Genomic DNA, 27,264 nt, shown 5'->3' with positions numbered 1-27,264 from the left:
CTTTCGTTCTGTGGGGACACAGGGGGACGCATACCCCATAACATTTTGTGAATTTAATGGGAGAAGAAATTCACTTATTTCTTTCCCCCGATTTGAACTGTATTTATTTCCCCCCAGTGGTGATCTTCTTGAGTTGAAATGAGAGTACCCCTAAACATTTTTTAAGAAAATAAGCACTCAGTTATAATACCATAAAATTATATATTAATGGAAAGATAATTTAATGAAGAATGTACAGTGGTACCTCGGGTTAAGTATTTAATTTGTTCTGGAGGTCCGTTCTTAACCTGAAACTGTTCTTAACCTGAAGCACCACTTTAGCTAATAGGGCCTCCCGCTGCCGCCGTGCCACCGGAACACGATTTCTGTTCTCATCCTGAAGCAAAGTTCTTAACCCGAGGTACTATTTCTGGGTTAGCAGAGTCCGTAACCTGAAGCGTATGTAACCCGAGGTACCACTGTAATGCAGTAACTTTTATGAAGGATTATTTAATACAATAGCAGTCATAAAAATATACAGGTGAAAATGCCATGTTGGCACTTTGTGATAAATAAGTGGGTTTCGGGTTGCAGTTTGGGCACTTGGTCTCTGAAAGGTTCACCATCACTGGTCTATACTCTAAACAGGATCAGCAAATCAATGATAATCTCCAAATTTGCTTTAAGATGTTGAAGGTTATGAGGCTGTGCTAATCAGGAGCTGGAGGGTTCAGTCTATGCCATCCTTCCATTGCCTTCTTAGCTAAGAAACCCAAGCATGGGTCAGTGGAGAATAAGCATTTGGAAAAGAAAGCAATACTGGCTGCTTGGACCATCAAGGTCTTGGCTGCGTTGCCCATGGATCTACGATGGGCAAGATATTGCAGAACCTGCCCCTCTCTTGGTGCTGAGGGGGTGGACCGGGCACACATGGCACCAAACTGCAGCATAAGACCCCTGTTCAAAGCTGGAAGTGTGTGGCTGGAAGTGAAGGTCACAAATTCTTCCCAGGCCTTTTTATAATATCAAAATGTGGATGGCGATACAGAAGCCATTACTCCATGGATCACTTTGTGCTGCCAAGATTCCAAAGATGGTCTGGGAAAGGGTTTGGGTCCTGATAAGCCTCTGGAGCCAGGGCATGGAAGAGTTCCATCTAGAAGCAAGACAGGGCATAAGCATTGCTGTCCTCCAACCCAGGGATGAAACTGGCGGTGAAGGAAAAGTTGGCCTGCAAGCAAAGGAGCACAAACACACACAGAAGCCCCAATACTAGGTCCGAGCGTGTTGATTGCCGGTTGATAACATTGACCACGGCCTGCCTGTCCAACCAGAATCTTATCCGATGATTCTTATAAACCTCGGCTCATCACTGAATGGCAACCACAATAGGAAAAAATTCAAGGAAAGTAAATCGGGGGTGATAGCAGCACCCTGCCAATGCTCTGCGTACCACCTTCCTCTAAAATAGACCTCGAAACCAAGGGAACCTGCCGAGTTGGATTGCACCTGGAGGTCATGCTGAGTGGCAAGAATATCCTATGAAAGAGAAATGCCGTTGTATTCCAAAAGGAATTTGAGCTACACTGCCAAATCTGCTTTGACTGCCTTACCCAGGCAGACCCTGTGATGAGATAAATGCAAGTTCAATGTTAGCCGTGCAAGATGTGCATAGAAGGCTCTTCCTGGAGCTATCACCCTGCAAGAAAAGTTCAGGTGACCAAGAAGTGACTGGACTTGGCATAACGTCACCTTTTAAAGATGTAGGTGCTGCCTAATAACCTCTCGCAGGGTTGCTACTTTATCCCGCAGAAGACGGAAAGCCTGTGTCACCAAATCTAATTCAATGCTGAGATAGATCAGTTTAATAACCGGGCCTTCAGTTTATTCCAAGGCCAGAGGGACCCCAATTCCTGTGTCATGGTGGCAAAACCATCCATGAGCTGTTGACAAGGGTGGGGAAGAAGGTGGGGCCATAAAGAGGAAATCATCGAGATAATGATACACACAGCGCTGGAGCCCATTGTATGGCAAGTGGCCCATTCAAGGAATGTGCTGAAAGTCTCAAAGGCAGCACATGTGGGACACGGGTGGCGCTGGGGGTTAAATCACAGAGCCTAGGGCTTGCCGATCAGAAGGTTGGCAGTTCGAATCCGCACGACGGTGTGAGCTTCCGTTGCTCAGTCCCAGCTCCTGCCAACCTAGCAGTTTGAAAGCACATCAAAGTGCAAGTAGATAAATAGGTACCATTCCAGCAGGAAGGTAAACGGTGTTTCTGTGTGCTGCTCTGGTTTGCCAGAAGTTGCTTGGTCATGCTGGCCACATGACCTGGAAGCTGTATGCCGGCTCCCTGGGCCAATAAAGCGAGATGAGCACTGCAACCCCAGAGTCGGTCACAACTGGACCTAATGGTCAGGGGTCCCTTTACCTTTACGTACATACATATATACATACATACCACATCCATCTGGCTGGGTTCCCCTAGCCACTCAGAGCGGCTCTCAACAGAATATTAAAAACACAATAAAACATCAAACATTAAAAACTTCCCTAAACAGGATTGCCTTCAGATGTCTTCTAAAAGTCAGATAGTTATTTATTTTCTTGACATCTGATGGGAGGGCATTCCACAGGGCGGGCGCCACTACCAAGAATGCCCTCTGTCTGGTTCCCTGTAACCTCATTTCTCGCAAGAAGGAAACTGCCAGAAGGCCCTCGGAGCTGGACCTCAGGAACTTTTTGCATACAAAAACTGTGCCCTAAGAACTGAGCAATTGTGACTCCATTGCAATACCTATTATCCTATTATCATTATTATTATTATTATTATTATTATTATTATTATTATTATTTTGTACAAAAGTATCGCGAGTAATAGGATTGGAAAAGACTATCTGGCATTCTAAGAAGTTCTAGGAAACTTTGGGCTGTTTTGACATCCTATGTGACCGCTTGTTAAGTTCATAGAATCATAGAATCATAGAGTTGGAAGAGACCACAAGGGCCATTGAGTCCAACCCCCTGCCAAGCAGGAAACACCATCAGAGCACTCCTGACATATGGTTGTCAAGCCTCTGCTTAAAGACCTCCAAAGAAGGAGACTCCACCACACTCCTTGGCAGCAAATTCCACTGTCAAACAGCTCTTACTGTCATGAAGTTCTTCCTAATGTTTAGGTGGAATCTTTTTTCTTGTAGTTTGGATCCATTGCTCCGTGTCCGCTTCTCTGGAGCAGCAGAAAACAACCTTTCTCCCTCCTCTATGTGACATCCTTTTATATATTTGAACATGGCTATCATATCACCCCTTAACCTTCATAAAGTTTAGAAAGAACAAGTGCGTGTTTTGTAAATCTGAATCCTTCCTAATGCAATGGAGGATCAAACATCCCTTCCAACCTCAGGGATTTGAGCTGTGAAAGTAGACAGTGCACAAAGCCACACCGCAGTGTCTCATCAACATCTTTTCCCCAGCTATACACCTGCCGCAGCGAGAAGCAAGACTTTGCTGTGTAGTCTGCCCATGATCATTATCAAAACTATTGTAATTAATTTTACTTTTTTCCTTCTGAGAAGCTCAGGGATGTTGTCCAAATATTATCTCTGAAACTAATAACAAAGAAGTCAGAAGGAAGAACAACATGTAAAAACTTTGTATGTGGAAAGGTTGGTGCATTAATATCTCTGGGGCCCCTGAGAGCCTGGGCTCCAATTCAGGGCAGGCAGGGACTAGGCGGAGGTGAGGTTTAAATATGAGCTCCTTGATTAGAATCCACAGCTGGACTTCCATCTGGATTAAAAAGGCACTACAGCAGATCTGCAGCTGAGAGCAGTCAGGGCAGAAGGGACTGCAGCAGCAGCAGCAGATGAAATGATCATACTCTCCCTAATTCTTTTGCTACTGATGCCCCATCCATCCTGTGGGATGCTGAAGGGGAAATGCCAGTTTGGTGTGATAAATGATCGAAACGACACACTTAATAATTATAGGCCAGGAGACCACCTCATCACTGGTGTCTTAGCTGTAGGCATTACTAATGACTACCTGCGTGATTTCTCCAAGTCTCCATCTGTTTCTGGTGTAATGTATGTCACCAAGTGGAGAATGATTTACTACTGCTACTTTTAACTGTGATTCCATGCTCTCCCATTTTCCTGGTGTCTTTCCCTCATCAATTGTACCTCAAAGATGTCCTCACTTGGCTTCCTGGTGCACAGGGAAATTTAGTGCACAGCCAGACATCTCTTGTGCAGCTGCCTAGCTATGAAACACCAGGTGCTGCTTCCCCCTCTGTCTGCAGTGTAGCTGCCCACTGGGCTATGAGATATGGCTAAGGTGCTGTTGTTGTTTGCAGCTGGCTCCAACATGAAACTGAACATTGTTCCCCAGCTTTTTAAAAGAAAGAGAATTGTGGGGGATATACTATTCCAGAATTAATTATAGTGTAGATATAGCAAAAAAAAAAGGAGGGGAAGCAATTTGGAATAGTGGAATGACGTGTTTCTGTATGTGCTTGTGCAGTGACTTACATTGTACACTTGTTTTACTTGCATTAGTTTACAGGCCTCTGAACTTCTGTCAAGGATGAAACATCTAGCAGTGTCTCCCCAACAGAACTGGCATTGTAGGCAGCATGACATGGGGAGAGATGGTCTTTTGGCTAAGCAGCTCTGAAGCCATCTAAGGCTTTGTATATCAAACCCCAAACACAAAATAGGGCTTGACAGCCAGCGCAGGTCTTTGAGGGAAAATGTTCCCTTTTCTTGGGGAGAAAAATCCTGTTGCCAACACCCATTTCCAAATGAACTGAAAGCACATAAACTCCGAGCTAGCAAAATTCATATATTTCTACTCGTTATCATTGCTCTTATATGAAAAGATGCACAAACTTTAACATTCTTTCACTGACTGCAGAATGAAAAATCTGATGACCTCTATTTTACTGCAGTCCGGAACCTTTGAGGTATTGGCACATCCTGCCCTTCTTGTTTGCCATTCAAGAGATCAGTCGGAATCCCAGGCTCCTTCCCAACATCACTCTGGGCTACAATCTCTATGAGAGCTATTTCAAAGGAAGAATGGCTTATGAAGCTGTGCTAGACCTGCTGTCTGGTGGGCAGAAGAATGTTCCAAACTACATCTGTGAAAGACAGAATGCACAGCTGGCCATTCTAGAAGGAGGTGACTCTGCTCTTTCCAACCTGATTTCAACCATTCTGAGCATTTATAAAATCCCACAGGTATGAATTGGGGGGATGTAGGTGGGTTGGGGGCTGAGCCAATATCCACATTACAATGACTGTATGTAAAGATGTATCTTTTTGTCTAAGGTTTCTTAGATCCTACGTTTGTTTTCTGTTATTACTGAATTATGGGCCTGTTTTTTTGCTTTTGCTTTTTTGCAGCTCTGTTTCATTATTATGCTTTATTGTTTTTATGTTGTATTTCCATACACCACTTAGGGGTTAAGATGTATGTCTGAGTCCTTTCTAATTTATGGATCCAGCAAGGATTCGGTTGTTGGAATTGCTAGGCTAGCTTCTTGGTCTTATTCTTTGGCGATCACTCATAACCAAGTAAAATTGTGACTGTGGAGGCCAGTTCTGGATCCCCACATCCTTCCACAGTGGGGACCTAGGTTTCCAGGTTGGAGCTGATCACAGTGAGGATTTTCTAATTCTAGTGTATTTTAAAATGGGGTGTTAGAGTTTTTAGGGGGTTTTGAATGTTTTATGTAGTTTTGTGGTAGTTTTATGTAGTTTTGTGGTAGTTTTATGTAGTTTTGTGGTAGTTTTATGTAGTTTTTATGTAGTTTTCAATTTCATTGTTCTGCAAGGGACAATGACAATAAAGATATCGTATCGTATCGCATCGCATCGCATCGCATCGTATCGTAAATGTGTCTTCCTCTTAGCTCGTTTCTCCCTGTGGTCCTGGGTTCAAGATTCTTCAAAGTCAATGACACCTTTGGTAGAGGCAATTCTCCAATGGGAACGTTCGCAGGCCAGTGTTCCCCAATTTTCTGTGCTCATACTGCATTTTTAAAGATTTGCCTTTAGAGTGTCTTTAGACCTCTTTTGTTGTCCACTGGTATTTCACTTTCCATTCTTAAGCTGAAAATAGAGTAGTTTCTTTGGAAGACGATAATAAGGCATCCAAACAACATGACCAGTCCATCAAAGTTGATGTTGAAGAACCCTTGCTCTGACACTGGTGAACTTTGCTTCTTCTTGTACACTAACATTGGTTTGCCTATCTTCCCAAGTGATGTATAAAAATTTTCAGAGACATCGTTGATGGAATCTTTTGAGGACTTGAAGATGGCATTTATAAGTGGTCCATATTTCACAAATGTACAGTAAAGTTGGTAGTACAGTAGCTTTGTAAACAAGCATTTTGGTTTCCCTGCAAATGTCCTGGTCCTCAAACACTCTGCACTTCAATCGGGAGAAAGCCGCACTTACAGAGCTCAGGTGATGCTAGATTTCGGCATCAGTGTCAGGCCTAATCAATCATAATGGTGAATATGTTCCCAGTTATTCGTTTAGGTTAATACATATTTGCACTTGGTCCTGAATACAATTGAAAAAACCAAACTCTTTCTTTCTTTTCCTAGGTCAGCTACGGTTTTGTTAGCCGTGAATTTACTGATAAAACTCAGTTCCCTTTCCTCTACCGGATGGTCCCAAAACAAGAACCTCCTCACCTGGCTATGGTCAAATTGCTCCTGCATTTCAAATGGACGTGGATCGGTCTCATTGCACCAGACAATGACAATGGAGAAAGGTTCATGAGGACCTTCACAGCTGCAGTCATAAAGAATGATATTTGTGTGGCTTTCTCAGAAAGTATCAAAGAAACTGTGGCTTATAATTCAAAGCACCTGAATTCATTTCTCATGCAGAGACAAGTCAATGTCGTTGTCTACCATGCAGATTTTCGATCCACTATAGGTCTATTTGTGCTTATGACAACCATGGAAAAGACCCTTAAAGTAACAGTGGGCAAAGTTTGGGTCACAACAGCTTTGCAGGATCTCAGTATGAGTTGGGCATCTAACGAAGATCCCCAGTGTGTCCCTGCTTCTTTGTCCTTCCTAATCCAGACAAAGAGGAGGACAAGATATGAAACATTTGATCCGTATGCTCTTGAAACCCGCCAGTTTATAAAGACAGCATTTAAGTGTTCTTTTTCAAAGAATTCTGCCAGAGTCCAGAAAAGATGTCGAGAGAATGCAAAACTGGGGACCTTGTCACGAGAATTTACTGAGAGAACGCTGTCTCAAGACAGCTACAGTATTTACAATACTATCCAGGCCATGGCAAGTGTCCTGAGTGCTGTATACTCATCCAAACCAAGCCAGAGGGCCGTGGTGGGAAGCAGCAAGATGGACCTTCAAAGACTACAGCCGTGGCAGGTATGGTCGTTTCTCTGGCACATTCTCACCACTGAACCGTGAGTCAGAAATTAAATTCTAATTTGAGGACATATTCAAGTTGGGGTTGGTGGGGATGTTTGGAACCCATAATTGAGGCAAACCCATTTTGGTAAGTTCCCAGTGTCTCACCCTTGTAAGTGATCATTTAATTGGATGTAACCAATTTAAAATTGGGAGATGAACACTGCCCAGGCTCCTGGCACCATCTCCTTTTAACCTAACAGGAGATACTTTATTACTTACCGTGACACCTTGTATTTGGGGCAAGAGTCCAGGGGGCCAGAGAGCAGGAGGAGGTGGAGGGGCACCCAAATACCACAGGGTGGCTGGCTACATTTTGAAGTGAAATGATTCTCATATTCCCTTGGCACACCTGTGTGTGTCTCCTAAGACCTCGACATCCTGAGTGCCCTGATTTGGATTGTTCTTCCATTCTGGAATGGGACGACACACCCTGATCCTAGTAGAACGTCATAGCCACACGGGCTGCCATTCCTGATTCAGTCTCAGTCTCAGTCTCAGTCTCAGTCTCAGTCTCAGTCAGTTTTATTTCACATAGCCAAAGGCTGCCGCAATGTACACAGAATTATTTGACAATTAAAAGAAAATATACTGAATTGGTAAAAAAAGACTTAAAACATTTATATTATTAAAACATTACGTACTCTAAACAAAGCTATAAAAGTACCCCAATGTACAAATAAAAACTGTTGTGTATTGAGTCAAAGGATTTTATATCTGTATTATTATTGTCTGTATTTGCATTAGGGTAAAGTAACTGCCTTTTGGTTCCAGAGGGTACAGCTACTATTGGTTCATTTAAGCTGCTGTATTTGGATCCTCTGTCTTATTGGTTTCCTCCAAAAGGCAGGACTGTGATTGCCTGATATTGTTCCCTCCAAAATGTAACCTTCTACCTAGTTCCCTGTCCCTATAAATGTAGCTCTCCCCTCCTCAGGCCCCAGTCTTGTTTGCTTTAATAAAGAAGTGTTACTAGAGAACTGTCTCCAGCATATTATGTCAAGAGAGCAGAAATCACAAACCCCACGCTACAACAAAAACATTAAACAATAAAATTCATAAGCTAAACTCATCACATGGTCACTAATGTTAAAAACAATATCAATTAATACAGTGTGCAATTTATACTCAGAGTTTGGTGACAAAGATAGAGCATAGCCTGAGGTAGATAGATAGGATCAAATAAATTCATCTCCTTTACAGTTAATGGCTACCTTGGCTATATAATTTGCTCTAATTTTCCTAGCAGCAGTTGCAAAAAGTGCTACCCGCCAGGTCACATACTTATCTGTGTCTGCAAGGAGATATAACATCATATCAAGGGGGTTCTGGCCAGGGGACCCTGTCATTATAGGTACCAAAAATCTTTTTCTTGCATCATTATATAACGGACAGTGCAAGATATAATGCATAAGGGTCCTCTACTTCAGAACATCCCCTAATGCAAACACGTTCGTTTTTTGGTATGCCTCTATGTCTCCCATCTCTATAAGCAGAGCTTATTGTATTTAGTCGTAGCTCTGTAAAAGCTTTTCGAAGCTGTGCAAAAGTCAATTCATTAAAATAAGATATGTGTTCATTGACCTCTCTAAGTTTAAAATACAATGGGGCGCATGTAGATGTGCACATAGAGTTTAGATCGTTTTTAGTTGCCACTGCCCTTATGGTTCGTTTAAAAATATTTTTTCTGTGAATATAAGGGGAGTTCTTTAATCTCAGTCACTGGGAGGTCATATTTGCCCATCAGTTGCGATTAGCCTCTTAATCTGATTCTAATTTTAACATGCAATATATTAACATCTCTAGCTCTGCTATTTCCAAATCAAAGTCCCATCTGAGTCTCTGGGACTGCACCTTGGGAGATTAGAGTTCTTAGTGGGCAAGGCTCATGCACGCTGCTTTGTTCCTCGTTTGCTAATCATTGTGTGTTTTCCTGTACCATTTTAGCTGCACTCTTTCCTAAGAAACCTCCACCTTTACAACTTTTCCATGGACGGAGCTTACTGGGATGAGAATGGGGAGCTGGCAGCTGACTTTGACATTGTCAACTGGGTGGCGTTTCCCAATAAGTCCCTTGTTGGGTTGAAAGTTGGGAGTGTAGAGAGATCAGCATCTCCAGAGAAAATCAAGTTTGCCATTGACCGAAATGTCATTGTGTGGCCCAGATGGTTCAATCAGGTGAGTGAAATAATTAATCACAACTTATTCTCTTTGATACATCAGACCAAGCAATACTATGCTCTTGGCCAGTCGGCAGCAAACTGACACCTGCATAGCTTATGCTGCAGTCCTAACCCCATTGTATGATTCAGTCCTAGCTGCACTCTATGGCTCCTCCTATCCACAAAATCCTAACATCTTCTGCTTGATGCTTTTTCTCATTTTGGCTAGAACGTGCCTCTTTCAAGGTGTACCGAAAACTGTCGTCCAGGATATGCCAAGGCCATTAAGGAGGGAGAACCAATCTGCTGCTATGCTTGTGTTGAATGCATGGAAGGAACAATCTCCATTCAGGAAGGTAAATGTCCCCGAAAGGATATTTAAAACAGTTGACTTTTCATAGTACAAAATCACTTTCAAATTCCAGGCATTGGTACCTATGGAGGGGGGGGGGTCTTGCCCCACTAAAGGAGCTCAATGGGGTATGCTGGCCCTTAATACTTCTATTCTGACTCCAAACTATAGCCCAAAATTGCTTCAAGGCAAACCTACAACCCAAAATACAGTAATCAGATAAGAATCACAGAGTAATATAGTTGGTATGTAGTAGACTATCGAATGTCATGCCTATAATATTTATATTGGCAGCACTGAAGTCACTCTTGTGTTTTTCAGATGCAAAGCATTGCAACAAATGTCCAGATGATCAGAATTCCAATCTACACAGAGATCAGTGTATCCCCAAGATTATACATTTCTTGTCCTATGAAGAACCTCTGGGGATCCTCCTAGCTTCTTTTGCCCTGCTATTGTCCCTCACTGCTGGTTTTCTTTTGGGAATCTTCATTAAATACTTTGACACACCAATAGTCAAGGCCAACAACCGGGACCTCACCTACTTGCTCCTCGTCTCCCTCCTGCTCTCCTTCTTGTCCTCCTTCTTATTCATCGGTCGGCCCCAGAAGTGGACCTGCCTTCTCCGACAAACTGCCTTCAGCATCATCTTCTCCGTGGCCGTGTCTTCCCTGTTGGCAAAGACTATCACTGTGGTGGCGGCATTTATGGCCACAAAGCCAGGGAGCCAGATGAGGAAATGGCTGGGCAAGAGCTTGGCCAACTCCCTTGTCTTGTCTTTTTCCAGTGTCCAAGGGGGCATCTGCATGGTCTGGCTGGGAATGTCTCCCCCCTTCCCAGACTCCGACATGCACTCCCAGCCTGGGCAGATCGTTCTGCAATGTAACGAAGGCTCTGTTGCCATGTTTTATTCTGCCCTTGGCTACATGGGCTTTCTGGCGGCCGTCTGCTTCACGGTGGCTTTCCTAGCCAGGAAGCTGCCTGGGGCCTTCAACGAAGCCCAGCTGATCACCTTCAGCATGCTGGTGTTTTGCAGTGTTTGGGTGACCTTTGTGCCAGCCTACCTGAGCACCAAGGGGAAATATATGGTAGCCGTGCAGGTCTTCTCTATCTTGGCCTCCAGTTCAGGGTTACTGGGTTGCATCTTCATCCCCAAGTGCTACATTATTGTCCTGAGGCCAGATCTGAATAAAAAGGAGCATCTCATGGTGTAATGTAAAGATGGTTTCTAATATTAGTACATCTTTCATAGCACGGCATTAATAAAATCAATATACATGCCAGCAGCATTCATTCCCTGACTATTTTTTTCCTTCATGTGAATCAGAAAGGAAACTGGTCTCTAGACATAATGACGGTGGGATGGTTGGAGCCCTTTTCTTTTAAATATACACATTCCCACTTTATTCCTATCTGAATCCAAGTAGAATCATGTTAACATTATTGTGTTTTATTCAATTAATGCACCTATGTTTTCACCAGACCCATTTTACAAGGTCTGATTTCAGGGTGGAAATATACATGCCGCTAAGGAGATCGCTACAGCAATCCTAGTATTCCTCCTTGGATGTCACAGACTGCCCCCCTGCCTCCCCCCTGCATTCGCTCCATAGGACACACACACATTTTCCCTTGCTTTTTAGGAGGGAAAAAGTGCGTCCTATGGTGCGAAAAATACGGTATTTAGAAACCATGATGAATGCAGAATAAAACAGACACAATCCTTTAAAAGTGTTGAGGAATTTGCAGCAGGGCCCCAGATGATAGCAGGACTATGTGGCGAGGGGCAGATGGTGTTGGGATTTTGCATTCCACCTTAAATTGCAGACATGGGATTCTTACGTGTCACATGTCTGTTTACATTCCAGCACAGTTTGCTGGGAACTTCCGTTGTGTGTATAGCTTTGGCTTTGGCTTTTGACTCTCTCTCTCTCTGAGGAGATGGCAAGGAGAGACGACATGTTTCTTTGTCCTGATTTATGCTTAATAAATCTGTAGCTTGTAGTATGTATCCACAAGCCTCCTGCCTCTTCTGTTTGCACAGTTTGTTTGGTTTTTTATTTATTAGCATTTTCAATAACAAAACATAACAGCTGTCAAACTCTTCAATACTTCATCAACAGGCTCTCTCGCGGGATGCCCCCGGGCCCGGGGGGGGTGTGTGAAACTTTAGCTCCCAAAATTAATCTTTTAACCTCCAATAAAGTTCTTATAGTGTCAAACCATGAAGGTTAAAGACTTTTTAAAAAAAGAAAGAAAAGATTCTCTCGACCTTAGATATCAGGTTCTTTGCTTTAAAATATTTACAAAGAGGGTGGGGCGGACTTCCTTTTTGACCCTTCCCCGCTCGTTCCTGATTCAACAAAATTTTTTCTTTAAATTCCAAATTCCATGTTACTCACGGGTTATTACTTTAAAGTCCAATTGTTCCAAGAAAAAAGTCAGCGCTTTTCCGACAATGGCTTGCGGCTTTGCTCCGCAGAAGGAGCAGTCTACTCACAGCACCGCGCCGCACCCGTCCCCGTTCTGGAGCCTTTAAAAAGGCTCCTTCGCAGTTTGGGGGGGGCGCAAATGGTGCCCGCCGAGTCACCACGCTCACAGGCATTTGCGCCTGTGATTTTTGAGGGTCCCTGCGTTGCCGCCGCGGACAAGACCCGATCCTGCGGAGCCGATTCCCTCCGGAGCTCAGAGGGAATCCGCCATTAGTCGATGGCGCTAACCTGGAAGTTCCTGTTTGCACAGTTTGCTCTGCTGATATAGTGTGCTCATGTCAGCAGACATGAGTCACTGATTTACGTTGGAGGCAAGGGATCTTCGCACAATCCAGCTGGGGGCCTAAAGTACCCAGTTTCCATGCTGTTAATGCCACCAAAGGCACGGAACCTTAAACTGAGCCTGGAATATAATTGGCCGCCGATACAAATCCCATACTACTGACATGATAGACTCAAAACGCCTAGTTCCCATTAGCATTCCGACAGCAGCATTCTGCACTGGCTGAAGTTATCAAATGTTTTTCAAGAGCAGTTCCATGTAAAGCACATTACAGTAATCTAATCTGGAGGCTACTAAAAGATGGGTGACTTTGGCACTGTCCACCTTTGTCCGTAAGAGCTATAAGGCGAATGCTGCATGCACTGTATCTCCAAGCAGTGAGAATGGTACCTTGAATAAAGGTCACTGGAGACTCTGGTCTCTTTTATGGTATATATAGCATTATTTGCACATATGTACAACCTAGGCATAAGATGGAAGGGCTCACAGCTGTAAAGACTATTCGCAGGGGAGAGACATGCTATTTTGCTGTGAGTTAGCATTTTCTTTCCTCCTATTGGGCTCTTCCTGTGTTCTTATCAGCAAGGGACTATGGTTTCCAGACAGTCACCCATCAGGCACTGATCAGACCCAGAACTGAAGGAGCATCTCCACCTCCATCGTCCAGCCCGGACACTGATGTCCAGCTCTGAGGTCCTTCTGGCGGTTCCCTCCCTGCAAGAAGTGAGGTTACAGGGAACCAGGCAGAGGGCCTTCTCGGTGGTGGCGCCTGCCCTGTGGAACGCCCTCCCATCAGATGTCAAGGAAATAAACAACTATCTGACTTTCAGAATAAATCTGAAGGCAGCCCTGTTTAGGGAAGTTTTCAATGTTTGATGTTTTTAATACTCTGTTTGGAGCTGCCCAGAGTGGCTGGGGAAACCCAGTTAGATGGACGGGGTATTATTATTATTATTATTATTATTATTATTAAACCACTTAGCAGGGGGTTAACCAGACTGGGATAGGTGGGATAGCAGGCTTGTTGGTTTTTGAATGTCTGGTATAGAGTTTTGTTGTTCTGTATGGGACAATGACAAAAAATATTATTGTATTGTATTGTATTGTATTGTATTGTATTGTATTGTATTGTATTGTATTGTACAGTGGTGCCCCGCAAGACGAACGCCTCGCAAGACGGAAAACCCGCTAGACGAAAGGGTTTTACCGTTTTGGAGGCGCTTCGCAAAACGAATTTCCCTATGGGGTTGTTTCGCACGACGAAAATGTCTTGCGAGTTCCCGCGGTTTTTTTCCGCTTTTTCCGCCCTTTTCCTAAGCCGCTAAGCCGCTTAACAGCTGATCCGCTGATAAGCCGCTTCTCAGCTGATCGCTAAAAGCCGCTAGACCGCTAATAGCGCTAATCCGCTAAGCCGTCAATGGGCTTGCTTCGCAAGACAAAAAAACCGCTAGACGAAGAGAATCGCGGAACGGATTAATTTCGTCTTGCGAGGCACCACTGTATTGTATTGTATTGTATTGTATTGTATTGTATTGTATTGTATTGTATTGTATTGTATTGTATTGTATTGTACCGTATCGTATTGTAAGAGGAGAGCAGCTTCTGCTCCCACTCTAGGGCCTTGTTTGTGTCTGCTTCTACCCCTTTAAAAGCTAGCAAAGACTAGAGAAGATGCCCATTTTATTCACACGGATCCTGGGCTGCTCTGACCCACAACTGGGCAGAGGTGCAATGATAGAAGATTCACATGCCACTTTTCAGCCAAGGTCCTCAAAGTAGCTCACAACAGGGATTCTCAAACTCTCCCCTCCCCCTCGCACTCCATGGCCACTTGAAAGTTGCTGAGGCCTTTAGCAGACCACTTAATTGTTTCCTCCACCCCCCAGTTTGTTGTAGCCTCTGCAGTGTTCTGTTCTGTGCATGATCTTTAATTGTATTTTTATTGCTTCTTTTATAACTTACGTTTTGCATTTTATCACATTCCACAGAATTAAGGCCGCAATAGAAAGAATTCCAAGGAATAAGAGCAGGAACTAAAATACAATTAAAAATCAATATGTTTAATGGGATGGGGGTAGCCTCTCCCATCTTCACTCATTCTGAAAGCTGGCTGAATGTGAGATATGATAGCCCCAGTTACAGATAGGTAGCCGTGTTGGTCTGCCATGGTCAAAACAAAATAAAAATAAAAAAAAAATATTGGAAGATATGATAGCCATCTTCCAATATCTAAAGGGCTCTTCGCATGAAGGAACAAGCTTGTTTTCTCCTGCTCTGGAGAGTACGACACGAACCAATGGCTTCAAACTACAAGAAAGGAGATTCCGACTCAACATCAGGGATAACTTTCTGACGGTAGGAGTATTGTAAGAATTCGAAGGTCTCAAATATAGAATAAATATTCATAAATGCACACATATCTAAATATATAAACCATGTGTCTGAAATAGTACAGGAGAGCAATCCTGATGCCATTTTGACTCTCCCAATGACCTCAAATATTCCTCTGCAGTAAGGGAGGCAAATGTCTTTTTGCTTACACAAGGAGAAGGGGACGACAGAGGATGAGATGGTGGGACAGTGTTCTCGAGGCTACCAACATGAGTTTGACCCAACTGCGGGAGGCAGTGGAAGACAGGAGTGCCTGGCGTGCTCTGGTCCAGGGGGTCACGAAGAGGCGGACACGACTAAAGGACTAAAGAACAAAATTTTTATTGATGGGGGGGGGTCAGCTGCCCCTCCCTGCTCCCCCACTGCCCATGTTGAACTAAATAACTCGGGGTCCCTTCCAACTCTACAATGCCATGCTTCTATAATGGGGTTTCCTATTTCTCGCAGTCTTTTTCTTCCCGTTTCTGGCCAAGGGACGGAGCAGCTCAGCACGCCAGACAAGACGGTCCCTTAAAATAAAACATCTTGGCGTGTGCGCGCAAGGCGCGTTGAGAGGGAGGCGTGATCTTGCTGCGCTAGGCTTTCCAAGGGTTAAAAATGAAGTGCTCTGGATTCCTAGAGAGGACAGGAAATCGGGGGGGGGGGCATTTCAAGGTCCTCCAGAGCAAAAGCCCCCCCCTCCAAAGTCCCTTCCTGCAAAGGGGGGCGGGGGGCGGGCACGGCTTTTGTGTCTCTCCTCTCTAAGTGCTGCGTCGGCGGCGGCTTAAGGGATCTGGTGAGTCTTCCCTCTCTTCTCCAATAGCGTGCATTTGGGAGAAATGGGGGATCCCAGGGCTGCAGGGGGAGGGTGCATGCGCCCCCCCCGTCAGCTAATGCATGGGGGAAGCCCCCTCCAAGACACCACCCCCAAATCTGGGAGCAGAGGTTCCTCTCCGCTTCCCCTCTGCAAAGCCAGGCAGGGGGCGAGTTTTACATCTAGGTCTGCAACTGCATTCTTCTGTATTTGTATCAATTCGCAGCTTGGGGAGGGATATTGGGGTCAGGAAAAAAGAAAATGGAATGCAAATAAACCGATGAATGAAGTCACATTTATTAACAAGGACCACAGGGATAATAAATGATACAAAGAGAGAGAGATCAAGCCTTCTCATGTCGTTTGCATATCACACAAAAAAACAGCGCAATACATTTGCAGCAATATCTACAACATGTGGTTCGTTTTCAGTGGTCCGTGTAGAAGTTCTTGGTTCTTGAATTGGTTTAAACAAAGCCGAAAACAAAGGAGGGAACAAGATAGAGCAGAGTTAACGGGTAACACTGAGCATCACAGATGCTGTCTGGAGACTCTGGTTAATTATGTGTAATAGTGATTTTTCGTCTTCATGTTACCAATGAAACAATATGAAGTGTTGGTCTTTTGATGAATATGGGATGGGGGGGGGGGTTCAAAGTGAATATAATTTAATTTTAGATCGACCAAATGGAGCAAAACGCTGATTGTGTGTGTGTGTGTACGTGTGTGAGAGGCTTTATTTTATTCTCAGGATGCTGTAATGTCTGTGTTTAGTTATGCAAAAACCCCGAGGGAGAAAAAAACTTGCAAATTCCAGCAAGTCCCACCCCCCCCCTTTGTTGAGGCTTTATCCCCCCCCCCCCCAACCTTGAGGATTTATTCCTTGTTGTTCTGTTTGTTATGGTTATTACTATTATTGCTACTGCTACATTTATTTTCCATGGCAGGTTACAACCATTAAGAAATATTCAATATTGAAAAGTGTCAGGAAATTATAGCCACAGGAACAGGGCAGGTCCTGAAAACACATGTCTCGTGTGTCAGGGGAAGGAGGGGATTTTGGACCAGTTTCTGAGTCGCCTTCAAGGCCAGTTGCGCAGTAATCCAATTCTGACCCACAGCATGGGGTACCATGACCATATCATCTCTGACTGTGGCTGGCAAACTAGCCAGAGCTGGAAATGGACACTTGCTAGTCACCGAGGCTGCCTGAGCCTACATGCTTGTGTGTGGGTAGAGGGACTCGGGTGGCACTGTGGTCTAAACCACTGAGCCTTGGGGCTTGCCGATCAGAAGGTCGGCGGTTCAAATCTCTGTGATGGAGTGAACTCCCGTTGCTCTATCCTAGTTCCTGCCAGCCTAGCAGTTCGAAAGCATGCCAGTGCAAGTAGATAAATAGGTACCACTGTGGCAGGAAGATAAACAGCGTTTCTGTGCGCTCCGGCTTCCATCAAGGTGTCCCATTGCATCAGAGGCGGTTTAGTCATGCTGGCCATATGACCCGGAAAGCTGTCTGTGGACAAACACCAGCTCCCTTGGCCTGAAAGTGTGATGAGCGTTGCAACCCCATAGTCGCCTTTGACGGACTTAACCCTCCAGGGGTCCTTTACCTTTTTGAGTGGGTGGGTTAAGTTATATAACATTATTATTATTAACCCCTAACTCTAACGTGTTCTTCACCCAAAATTGCCAGGGCAGATTACGACATTAGAACACAGTATTAAAAACAGGTTGTTGTTGTTGTTTTTAAAAAAACTGTTTTACAAGCACAGTCCTACAATCATAATTACAGTACTTCTTTACTTGTCCAAGTGCTAGAAAATGAAATGGAAGCAGGGGGGGAAATGTGCAACTGAAGTGGGGTTGGGAAAGAGAGAAAAAAAATTTAGGACCCTGAGGTTAGGATCCACATTATAGCCTAGTGCCCAAATTGAACTAGGTACAATTCAGTCACTTGTCAGTCACAGTTCTGACATCATTCATTGACTGAAAACACTGAAAGGCAGAAGCAACCCTGGAAAAAACTGGACACCACACATACACACCACACATCACTGATTTGCAGCACCAGACTTCTGGGTGGAGTGGGGAGGTTAAAAGGGGAAAGTAGTTGAAGAGGAAGAAGAAGAGTTTGGATTTGATATCCCGCTTTATCACTACTCTAAAGAGTCTCAAAGCAGCTAACAATCTCCTTTCCCTTCCTCCCCCACAACAAACACTCTGTGAGGTGAGTGGGGCTGAGAGACTTCAGAGAAGTGTGACTGGCCCAAGGTCACCCAGCAGCTGCATGTGGAGGAGCGGGGAAGCGAACCCGGTTCACCAGATTACGAGTCCACTGCTCTTAACCACTACACCACACTGGCTCTCTTAGTTGGTCTGATGTGAATGATTTTTATGCTAAGGGGAGGCTGAAGTTCTGTTTATTTTTGTCTATTTGTTAATTGGGGGGGGGGCTGAGTATTGCTTTTTTGTTATTTGAGTATTTTTTTTTGCATTGATGTTATGTTCTATGAAATATTAATATATTATATGGTTCCCCCATCCCCCCCCATGGTAATATGTACAGTCATACCTCAGATTACAGATGCTTCAAGTTGCATTTTTTCGGGTTACAGACCGCCGAAAGTACCGGAACGGGTTACTTCTGGGTTTCGGCAGTCATACATGCACAGAAGCACCGAATCGCAACCCGCGCATGCGCAGACACGCTGCTGCGGGTTGCGAACGCTGCAGGTTGCGAACATGCTTCCTGCACGGGTCACATTCGCAACCCAAACGTCCACTGCGTTGTGTGTGTATGCATGTTTGTTTTTTGTGTCTGCTGTAAGTCGCTTGGAGACCTTTGGGTGACAAGCAGCTAAGAAGTCTAACAAATGAAATGAAATGAAGTGATTCATCTCATAGAAATCGCTTGAGTTGCCTGTACATTTTGCATTGTAGTGGACTTTCTTTCTTTCTTTCTTTCTTTCTTTCTTTCTTTCTTTCTTTCTTTCGAAAGATCAGAGTCTAGGCTATGGTGCAACCCAGGTCTGGTTCCTAGCAGGACTTTTCCACACTTGCTCAGGGAACATTTTCCTTCTCCTGGCAGTGTATTAATTTTATGATAACGTAATTGCTTTGCAGAACTTGCTGGCACCCTTAATTGGGACAAGCAGGACGTGGCAGAAGACAAAAGGATTCCTTCAGATCTCCTGGAGACTTCCTGAGAGTACAGATGGATGAGCAAGACTCGCCTGGGCCTCAAGCAGGAAGAGGCAATACCATCCAAACCGGGAGCATCGGAGGATTCTGGGAAAACTCAGTGCAGAAGATCCTGGGTGAGGAGGACACCCTCAGCTCAGATGTGCAGAGCCAGCAGTTCAGGCAGTTCTGCTACCAGGAGGCCAAAGGACCCCGAGAGGTTTGCAGCCGACTCTACCACCTTTGTCGTCAGTGGCTGAAGCCAGAAAGGCATACAAAAGCTCAGATGCTGGACCTGGTGATCTTGGAGCAGTTCCTGGCTGTCCTTCCACCGGAGATGGAGAGCTGGGTGAGGGAATGTGGAGTGGAGACCAGTTCCCAGGCGGTGGCCCTGGCCGAAGGTTTCCTCCTGAGTCAGGCAGTGGAGAGAAAGCAGGCCGCACAGGAGGTGAGAGAGACTTTCATCTTATATATATAATTTTAATTAATTTTCAAACATATTAATTATCATGCATTCCACAAAGTTTCATCACTGATACAATCTTTTTGGACTTCCATCAGCACCCCTGATGATCTTCCATTTTTATAATTTGTTCTGCATTTCTTAAATTCATATTGCCTTAATTATCATAACTAACATCATCCTTTTCATTCAATAAAGCAATAATTCCAATTATTAACCTTACAAAACTTCCTGTAAACCTACAAATGTTATTTGGTCATCACAACTACTTTTCAAATAGTCCGTAAAATACACCAATCTTCTGTGAATCTCTGGTCCCGCCGGTTTCGAATTCTTCCCGTTAGTTTATCTGAGAGAGACTTTCATCTTGATGGGCTCAGAACATGAGGGAAGGTACCCCATGAGTCTCTACTGACCGCCTGTTCCTTTTCTAATCATTCTCCCCTTTCTTTGTTTGTAATCCTCGTTGCTAATTCAGGGAGCGAATCTGTTTGTAGAATTATGCCTGGATTACTCTGAGGCAGAGAGATTGGACACCAGACAGAGGCCACTGGGTAAGGGTGAATGATTTTCTCTCTCTCAGTTTGGTCACATTCTGTTGATTTTTGTTATGTACTGAAGTTCTCGCCCTGGGCCAACAGGGGGATACTGTAGATAGTTATGCAAATAAGGGATCAAAAGTGACATTCAGTGATTGGATAGTTACAGAACGTGGTTACTGTTGCATTGTAGTGGAGCTCTATATAAGCAGGCTGGCTGAACCCTTCAGTTCAGTTCTGTTCTGGCCTCTGAATAAACAAGAGCTGTTTGCAGAATCGATGTGTCGTCTGATATGTTCACCCAAAACTTAACAATTTTGAAACTAATCCATGGGTTCCTTTAATCTTTTGGGGGAAGACACTTGGAGCCACGGGCCCAAGGAGAGGGGATGTATTTTTACACAACTAAAATATGAAATGGGTACAAATGTCAAAATGCCCTCAGCAGGAGAGACTTTTTCTAAGGCCTATTTGTAGTTAAGAGATGCACTACTTAACCTTTGAGAAGCATGCACTAAAGGCTTCCCACCTGCCCTTGTTTTTCACAGGTGACAGAATGATGCTGGCAAGACCTTCTCATCCATCTTTTCATCATGGCAGAGGGGAAGCAGCGGCTGTGGAACCAGATCAGGTAGGGGGAAGGAGCATTGTGGGGGAAGAGGCAGAGGCCTGGGGCAGTCAGCATGCCACTGGGCCCAAACAAATCTCTCTCCTCTGGGCTTCTGTCAGAGCTTCCCTTAACAATGGCTGAAAAGGCCATTCATGGTGGTTTATGTGCTGAGAATAAAAAACAGCTGCCTCACCGTAACTAGCTTTCTGTCGCTAGTATTATTTATCAATAGTTGAAGTTTGTATTTATATGTTTATCGTTTAATGCTAAAGTACGCTTCTAAGCAGTTTTACAAACCATGAAAAACAGTGGCCAGGATTCACCTAACCAGCTCCATCAGTTGCAAAACAGGGCTTCCCCCCTCCCCCCATGCACTCCTTGAATTTTATTTATTTATTCGTTCGTTCGTTCGTTCATTCATACATACATACCCCGCCCATCTGGCTGGGTTTCCCCAGCCACCCTGGGTGGCTCCCAACAGAATATTAAAAACACAATAAAACACCAAACGTTAAAAACTTCCCTAAACAGAGCTGCCTTCAGATGTCTTCTAAAAGTCAGATAGTTGTTTATTTCCTTGACACCTGATGGGAGGGCATTCCACAGGGCAGGTGCCACTACCAAGAAGCCCTCTGCCTAGTTCCCTGTAACCTCACTTCTCGCAGTGAGGAAACCGCCAGAAGGCCCTCGGAGCTGTACCTCGGTGTCCGGGCTGAAAGATGGGGGTGGAGACCCTCCTTCAGGTATACTGGGCTGAGGTCGTTTAGGGCTTTAAAGGTCAGCACCAACACTTTGAATTGTGCTCGGAAACGTCCTGGGAGCAAATGTAGGTTTTTCAGGACTGGTGTTAAAATGGTTTCGGCTTTAGGACTTTGGGAGGGTACCCCCCACAGAACAGCACAAGGGGAGAGTAGCGAGGAGATCCTTCCACCTGGAAAGCTTGCACAGACAGTATGATTGAGGAACACAATGTAGAGTTCCATTTACACAGATTAATAAACACCATTAAAATACACAATAAAAGAATTCCATTAAAATGTTAAAATAAACATCCAGAATGTGCAGCACAACAGTATCATTAAATCAACATAGCAATTACCAAGCAGAAAATGACAGAGAAATATGTAGCAGATAATCTTTATGCTGTCAAAGAGGAGGACATTTCCCTTTTTCTTTTAGGGTCCAGTGCGCTTTGAAGATGTGGCTGTTTATTTCACAGACGAGGAGTGGGCATTGCTGGATCCTGACCAGAGAGCTCTGCATAACAAAGTCATGGAGGAGAACTGTGGGATCATGGACTCTCTTGGTAAGGCTCCCTGTTGGATCGTAGTATCTGTTTTGGAATTCAGTATGTATTTCTATGTCATGAAGTGCCAAGATTTTGACGTAGCTCAACAGTGCCACCTAAATCATTTGGGACACTAACACCCCCACAGCTAACCTTGAATGGAAGGTTATCTATTGTTTCGTCTGTGAATATTCTTCCTCTGGTTATGCCAGAGCTAAATGAGGTCTAAACAAAAAATGCTGAACTGCACTGAGTGTGCAGCTGCTCTTAGCAGCAACCTTATCTATACACACGATCTCTCTCTAACACTCGGTCTCTCTCTCTCTCTTTGATGAGAGGCTGGAGCGGAATAAGTAGAGAGCAGAAACTGCCCACTCCTCTCTGGAGAATCAGCAGTGAACATCAGCAGATTCTTGGATATGGGAGGGGTGAAATCTCCTCAAAAAGAACCAGGTTTTTCAAATCTCAGGTTCCCATAAATATGTCAGCTAATGGCCGTCAACAAAGGCAGAGAACCCTGTAAGAAGATCTCACATCTAACTCCGTTCAGTTCTTCCTCTTTCACAAGCATTAATTAGCAGTGTTCAATAATTTGGGGCTACATTATTTTCTTGAGGCTCTAATCCCTTTCTCCATTTGTTGCAGGTGGGGATGAATTGGAAATTAAGAACAAGGTAGTTCACAACAAAATCCACACAGTGGAGAAGCCATCTAAATATTTGGAATGTGGAGAGAGCTTCAGTCAGAGTTCCCATTTCGCTTCCTATCAAAGAAATCCCATTGGGAAGAAACCCTATCAGTGCTTGGAATGTGGAAAGAGCTTTAATACAAGCAGGAACTTCCGTCGACATCAAAGTATTCACCGTGGGGAGAAACCGTTCCATTGCCAAGAGTGTGGGAAGAGCTTCAGTCAGAAAGAAAGTCTCACTTCCCATCAGAGAATTCATACAGGGGAGAAACCATATCATTGCTTGGAATGTGGAAAGAGCTTCAGTCGAAGTCACCGCCTCACTTCCCACCAAAGAACTCACAGTGGTGAGAAACCATATCTGTGCTTGGAATGCGGAAAGAGCTTCAGTCGGAGTGACCGTCTCACTTCCCATCAGAGAATTCATACAGGGGAGAAACCGTATCAGTGCTTGGAATGTGGGAAGAGCTTCAGTCAGAAGGAAAGTCTCACTTTCCATCAAAGGATTCATACAGGGGAGAAACCGTATCAGTGCTTGGAATGTGGGAAGAGCTTTAATACAAGCACAAACTTCCGTCGACATCAGAGAATTCACAGCGGGGAGAAACCCTTTCAGTGCCAAGAGTGTGGAAAGAGCTTTAACACAAGCACAAAATTCCATAGCCACCAAAGTATTCACCGTGGGGAGAAACCATTTCAGTGCCAAGAGTGTGGAAAGAGCTTCACCTGGAAGGAAAGTCTCACTTCCCATCAAAGAATTCATACAGGGGAGAAACCCTATCAGTGCTTGGAATGTGGGAAAAGCTTTAATGTGAGCACAAACTTCCGCCGACATCAAAGTAGTCACCGTGGGGAGAAGCCGTTTCAGTGCCAAGAGTGTGAAAAGAGCTTCAGTCAGAAGGAAAGTCTTCTTTCCCATCAAAGGATTCACACCGGGGAGAAGCCATATCATTGCTTGGAATGTGGGAAGAGCTTCAGTCAGAGCGCACCTCTCACTTCTCATCAGAGAATTCACACAGGGGAGAAACCCTATCAGTGCTTGGAATGTGGAAAGAGCTTCAGTCACAGGTCCAATCTCACAGCTCATCAGAGAATTCACAGCGGGGAGAAGCCATACCACTGCATGGAATGCGGAAAGAGCTTCAGCCAGAGCTCCTACCTCACTTACCATCAAAGAACTCACAGTGGCGAGAAACCTTATCAGTGTTTGGAGTGTGGGAAGCGATTCACCTGGAAGAAAAGTCTCACTTCCCATCAAAGAACTCACAGCGGGGAGAAACCCTATCAGTGCTTGGAATGCGGAAAGAGTTTCAGCCAGAGCTCCAATCTAACCACCCATCAAAGAACTCACAGTGGCGAGAAACCATATCAGTGGCTGTGTACGGATTTAATTTTAGGAGACTTTCATTAGTATGAAGGTGAGGACTGCAACGGTGTTCTTGTCATTTGGCCATCCGGCACAAAAGTTGACCTTGTCTCTCAAAACCATGGAGTACACAGTATTTTTTCATACCATGTACCTAGATCTGTGAGGTGCAAGCCGTTGGCCAAGATGTGATTTGGCAACACTCAGCTCTCAATGCTGAGCTTTCCTTTGAAGACGCTGACGTAGTTCCGCTTCTAGAGCCTCCAGATTGCAAATTTGTGGTGCTCCTGACCTCTGCTTTCCTCCTCAACATGTCTAGGGTGGTAGTGGTATCAACTGAAGCTCTTCCTGGCATCTGCTAAACGCACACAGGACATCTGTCAGAAACTCCACAAGTTTTCCTCTGTGAAAAGGTTAAGTAAAGGATTCCCCTGTTCTCCTTTGATCATTGAAAGTACATAATGAGTGCATGTCGGGGGCAAAGAACTGTATCTATGAGGAAGAAAGAGTTCTCTTAACCACCACACCACACTGAGAGCCAGTGTGGTGTAGTGGTTAAGAGTGGTAGACTCGTAATCTGGTGAACCGGGTTCGCTTCCCCACTCCTCCACATGCAGCTGCTGGGTGACCTTGGGCCAGTCACGCTTCTTTGAAGTCTCTCAGCCACACTCACCTCACAGAGTGTTTGTTGTGGGGGAGGAAGGGAAAGGAGATTGTTAGCCGCTTTGAGACTCCTTCGGGTAGTGATAAAGCGAGATATATCAAATCCAAACTCTTCTTCTCTGTTCATTAAACCTCAAAGGTGGTTGGGAGCAACAGGAAGCAAATTTGCTTGCTTCAGCCAACTTCACTTCTCCTCTGCACATGTCAAGACACATGGAAGGAGGCTTAAACTGAACCAAGACTCAGAACAACACAGCCCACCCCAGTGGCAGCATCCGACTCATTTTCCCATGCCGTGTGGATAGGACACCAGATCTTGACTCGTGGGACATTTTTGTCAGTGTCTCATATATATTCCTTGAGACGATGACACTGATCTGCTTCCTGCCCAGTGTTAAACTGAGACTCATAACGGACGAGGTGTTGTTGAAACCATGCTGAGTGGCAGTGTGTCCAGTCAAGGTTTTGTGACCCTCTTCACGAGGCCTTGTGCCCCACAGATTGTCAGCTCTAACACTCCAAAGAAGTCTTGCTCTTCTTCTCAAGATTTGAAGCCACTTTGTCCAACGTATATCTTTTGTCTGTGTGTGTATCCTGGCCGCCAATCTGTATCACCTGTGGTCCCATCCCTTCAGCTATTATTGAATGTGGATGTATCTATTGTAACATGAACATACACTACAAAATAGTTGAAGGTTCCTTCTGTTTACATACACTGTTAATGGTATACTAGGTTGTGAAGCCCTCCCCAGTGCTCCGGAGGATCTTCAGAAGAACGCGAAGGCTCCAGGAACTCCTGGTGAACCCTGCTCTCGATCACTCCTTAACTGAAATTCCTCTCAAGACTATTGCTGCACTCTTTTGGTACCTGCTTAACATACTTGTTAATCAGGTGTGCCTTTCCAGAGGCATAGATGAAGATGTGTTTTAATCTTACACTGGCAATTATAATATTTTTAACTGTTTTAATTTTGCCTTTTTATTTCAAACGTTTTACTTGTTTTCAACTTTTTAATTGATAATTTCAACATTTCGAGTGAACCACGTAGATGTTTTGTTACCATCAAGTGGCATATAGGTTTTATTAAATAATAATAAATAAAGGTCTGTCCCTCCCCCAATTGTAAGGGTTTTAGAAACCTACTTTGGTTTTTTTGTTTTTGTGGAACATTTGCAATACAGTCGTACCTTGGATCCCCAACGCCTTGGTACTCGGACGTTTTGGCTCCCGAACATCACAAACCTGGAAGTGAGTATTCCGGTATGCGAACGTTCTTTGGAACCCAAACATTTGGTGCGGCTTACACAGCTTCCGATTGGCTGCAGGAGCTTCCTGCAGCCAATCAAAAGCCGCGCATTGGTTTCCGAATGTTTTGGAAGTTGAACAAACTTCCGGAACAGATTCCGTTCAACTTCCAAGGTACAACTGTACTTTATATAAAAGTTTGTGAGTTGTTTTTCCTGGTATCATTTCATGGAATAAGCACCATCTATGGAAAATGGCTTTCATCTTCCAGCAACTTTTTTTGCTGATGGCTCTGTGCTCTGACCTGTTGTTATTGTTGATAATATTTTTTTTTCTATCCAATTCATTAGTAACTGAAAATAGAAAGATACCCCTCATTTATTTTTATTTTTTGAAGGAATGACCACAGTTTGCTTTTGGAAAGTTCTCAAAAGTATAAATTTGGATCATTCACACACTAACGTGGCAGCTGGGGCTTCCAGGGGGAAAGTAATTCAAAAGATGTGAATATTGAAAGAAAAACCATAGGGACACCTTTCTCAAAAAAATGTACTGGACTGTGCCTGCAACATATGTTCAGATTTGGTCAGCACGTGAAGGACCATGAACCTCTAGTGTTCTTAGTTGGTCTCATATGTTTGGAAATAATAATAATAATAATAATAATAATAATAATAATAATTCATTATTTATACCCCGCCCATCTGGCTGAGTTTCCCCAGCCACTCTGGGCAGCTCCCAATCAAGTGTTAATAACAGTACAAAGTTAAATATTAAAAACTTCCCTGAACAGGGCTGCCTTCAGATGTCTTTTAAAGATAGGATAGGTACTTATTTCCTTCACATCTGAAGGGAGGGCGTTCCACAGGGCGGGCGCCACTACCAAGAAGGCCCCCTGCCTGGTTCCCTGTAACCTCACTTCTCGCAATGAGGGAACCACCAGAAGGCCCTCTGCGCTGGATCTCAGTGTCCGGGCTGAACGATGGGGGTGGAGACGCTCCTGCAGGTATACAGATAAATCTCTTGCTGCACCGCATCCTTGGAAGGCAAAATGATACAGAATTTATAAATGTAAATACCCTTACTCCTCATATAAATTGCCGCCGTGGACTCCTTTGGGAGGAAGAGCGGGATATAAATTTAATAAATATGGTATTGTACTGAGTGGCAGCAAATTGTTACACAAATGAAAAACAAAACACCATCATAGTTCCACTTCACTTTGCAGTGAACAAAAGCGTCAACCGCCTTGAGACCTCCGGGTATAGAGCGGTATATAAATTCAATGATATTAAATAATAAATACAGGC

The 27,264-nt window shown here is 44.2% G+C and overlaps 3 protein-coding genes across 4 annotated transcripts in view; 2 read left to right on the top strand and 1 right to left on the bottom strand.

The window, feature by feature from the left end:
* LOC309337240 (vespryn-like) overlaps positions 1 to 27,264 on the bottom strand; it is a 411,113-nt gene that overhangs the window by 203,628 nt on the left and 180,221 nt on the right. The window lies entirely within an intron of this gene.
* On the top strand, positions 6,603 to 11,166 carry LOC309336691 (vomeronasal type-2 receptor 26-like; the record flags this gene model as incomplete). Its single annotated transcript, XM_081852865.1, has 4 exons — positions 6,603 to 7,396; positions 9,386 to 9,616; positions 9,830 to 9,956; positions 10,274 to 11,166. The coding sequence occupies exons 1-4, from the start codon at positions 6,659 to 6,661 to the stop codon at positions 11,164 to 11,166; spliced, it is 1,989 nt and encodes a 662-aa protein (XP_081708991.1). The 5' UTR covers positions 6,603 to 6,658.
* Positions 15,823 to 25,829, top strand: LOC309336634 (uncharacterized protein). Of its 2 annotated transcripts, XM_081852707.1 has the most exons (7): positions 15,873 to 15,893; positions 16,344 to 16,429; positions 19,035 to 19,539; positions 20,033 to 20,108; positions 20,642 to 20,724; positions 21,883 to 22,009; positions 22,637 to 25,829. In XM_081852707.1, exons 3-7 carry the CDS (start codon positions 19,126 to 19,128, stop codon positions 24,088 to 24,090), a joined length of 2,154 nt encoding a protein of 717 aa, XP_081708833.1. In that variant the 5' UTR covers positions 15,873 to 15,893; positions 16,344 to 16,429; positions 19,035 to 19,125; the 3' UTR covers positions 24,091 to 25,829. The 2 variants fall into 2 exon arrangements, with proteins under 2 accessions (XP_081708832.1, XP_081708833.1); XM_081852706.1 differs by lacking the exon at positions 16,344 to 16,429 and having other exon boundaries at positions 15,823 to 15,893.

The sequence above is a fragment of the Podarcis erhardii genome (assembly GCF_964252035.2).
Source record: "Podarcis erhardii genome assembly, chromosome: 2".
Taxonomy (NCBI): Eukaryota; Metazoa; Chordata; class Lepidosauria; order Squamata; family Lacertidae; genus Podarcis; species Podarcis erhardii.
The sequence above is the reverse complement of the archived record's forward strand: the minus strand, read 5'-3'. Positions and strand labels throughout refer to the sequence as shown.

Bases quoted from the DNA above. Each gene is read 5' to 3' on its own strand.
- LOC309336634 (XM_081852706.1), top strand. From the start codon at position 19,126: ATGGATGAGCAAGACTCGCCTGGGCCTCAAGCAGGAAGAGGCAATACC. The intron at 20,725-21,882 runs GTAGGGGGAAGG...TTTTTCTTTTAG, and splicing joins CGGCTGTGGAACCAGATCAG to GGTCCAGTGCGCTTTGAAGA. The intron at 22,010-22,636 runs GTAAGGCTCCCT...CATTTGTTGCAG, and splicing joins TGGGATCATGGACTCTCTTG to GTGGGGATGAATTGGAAATT.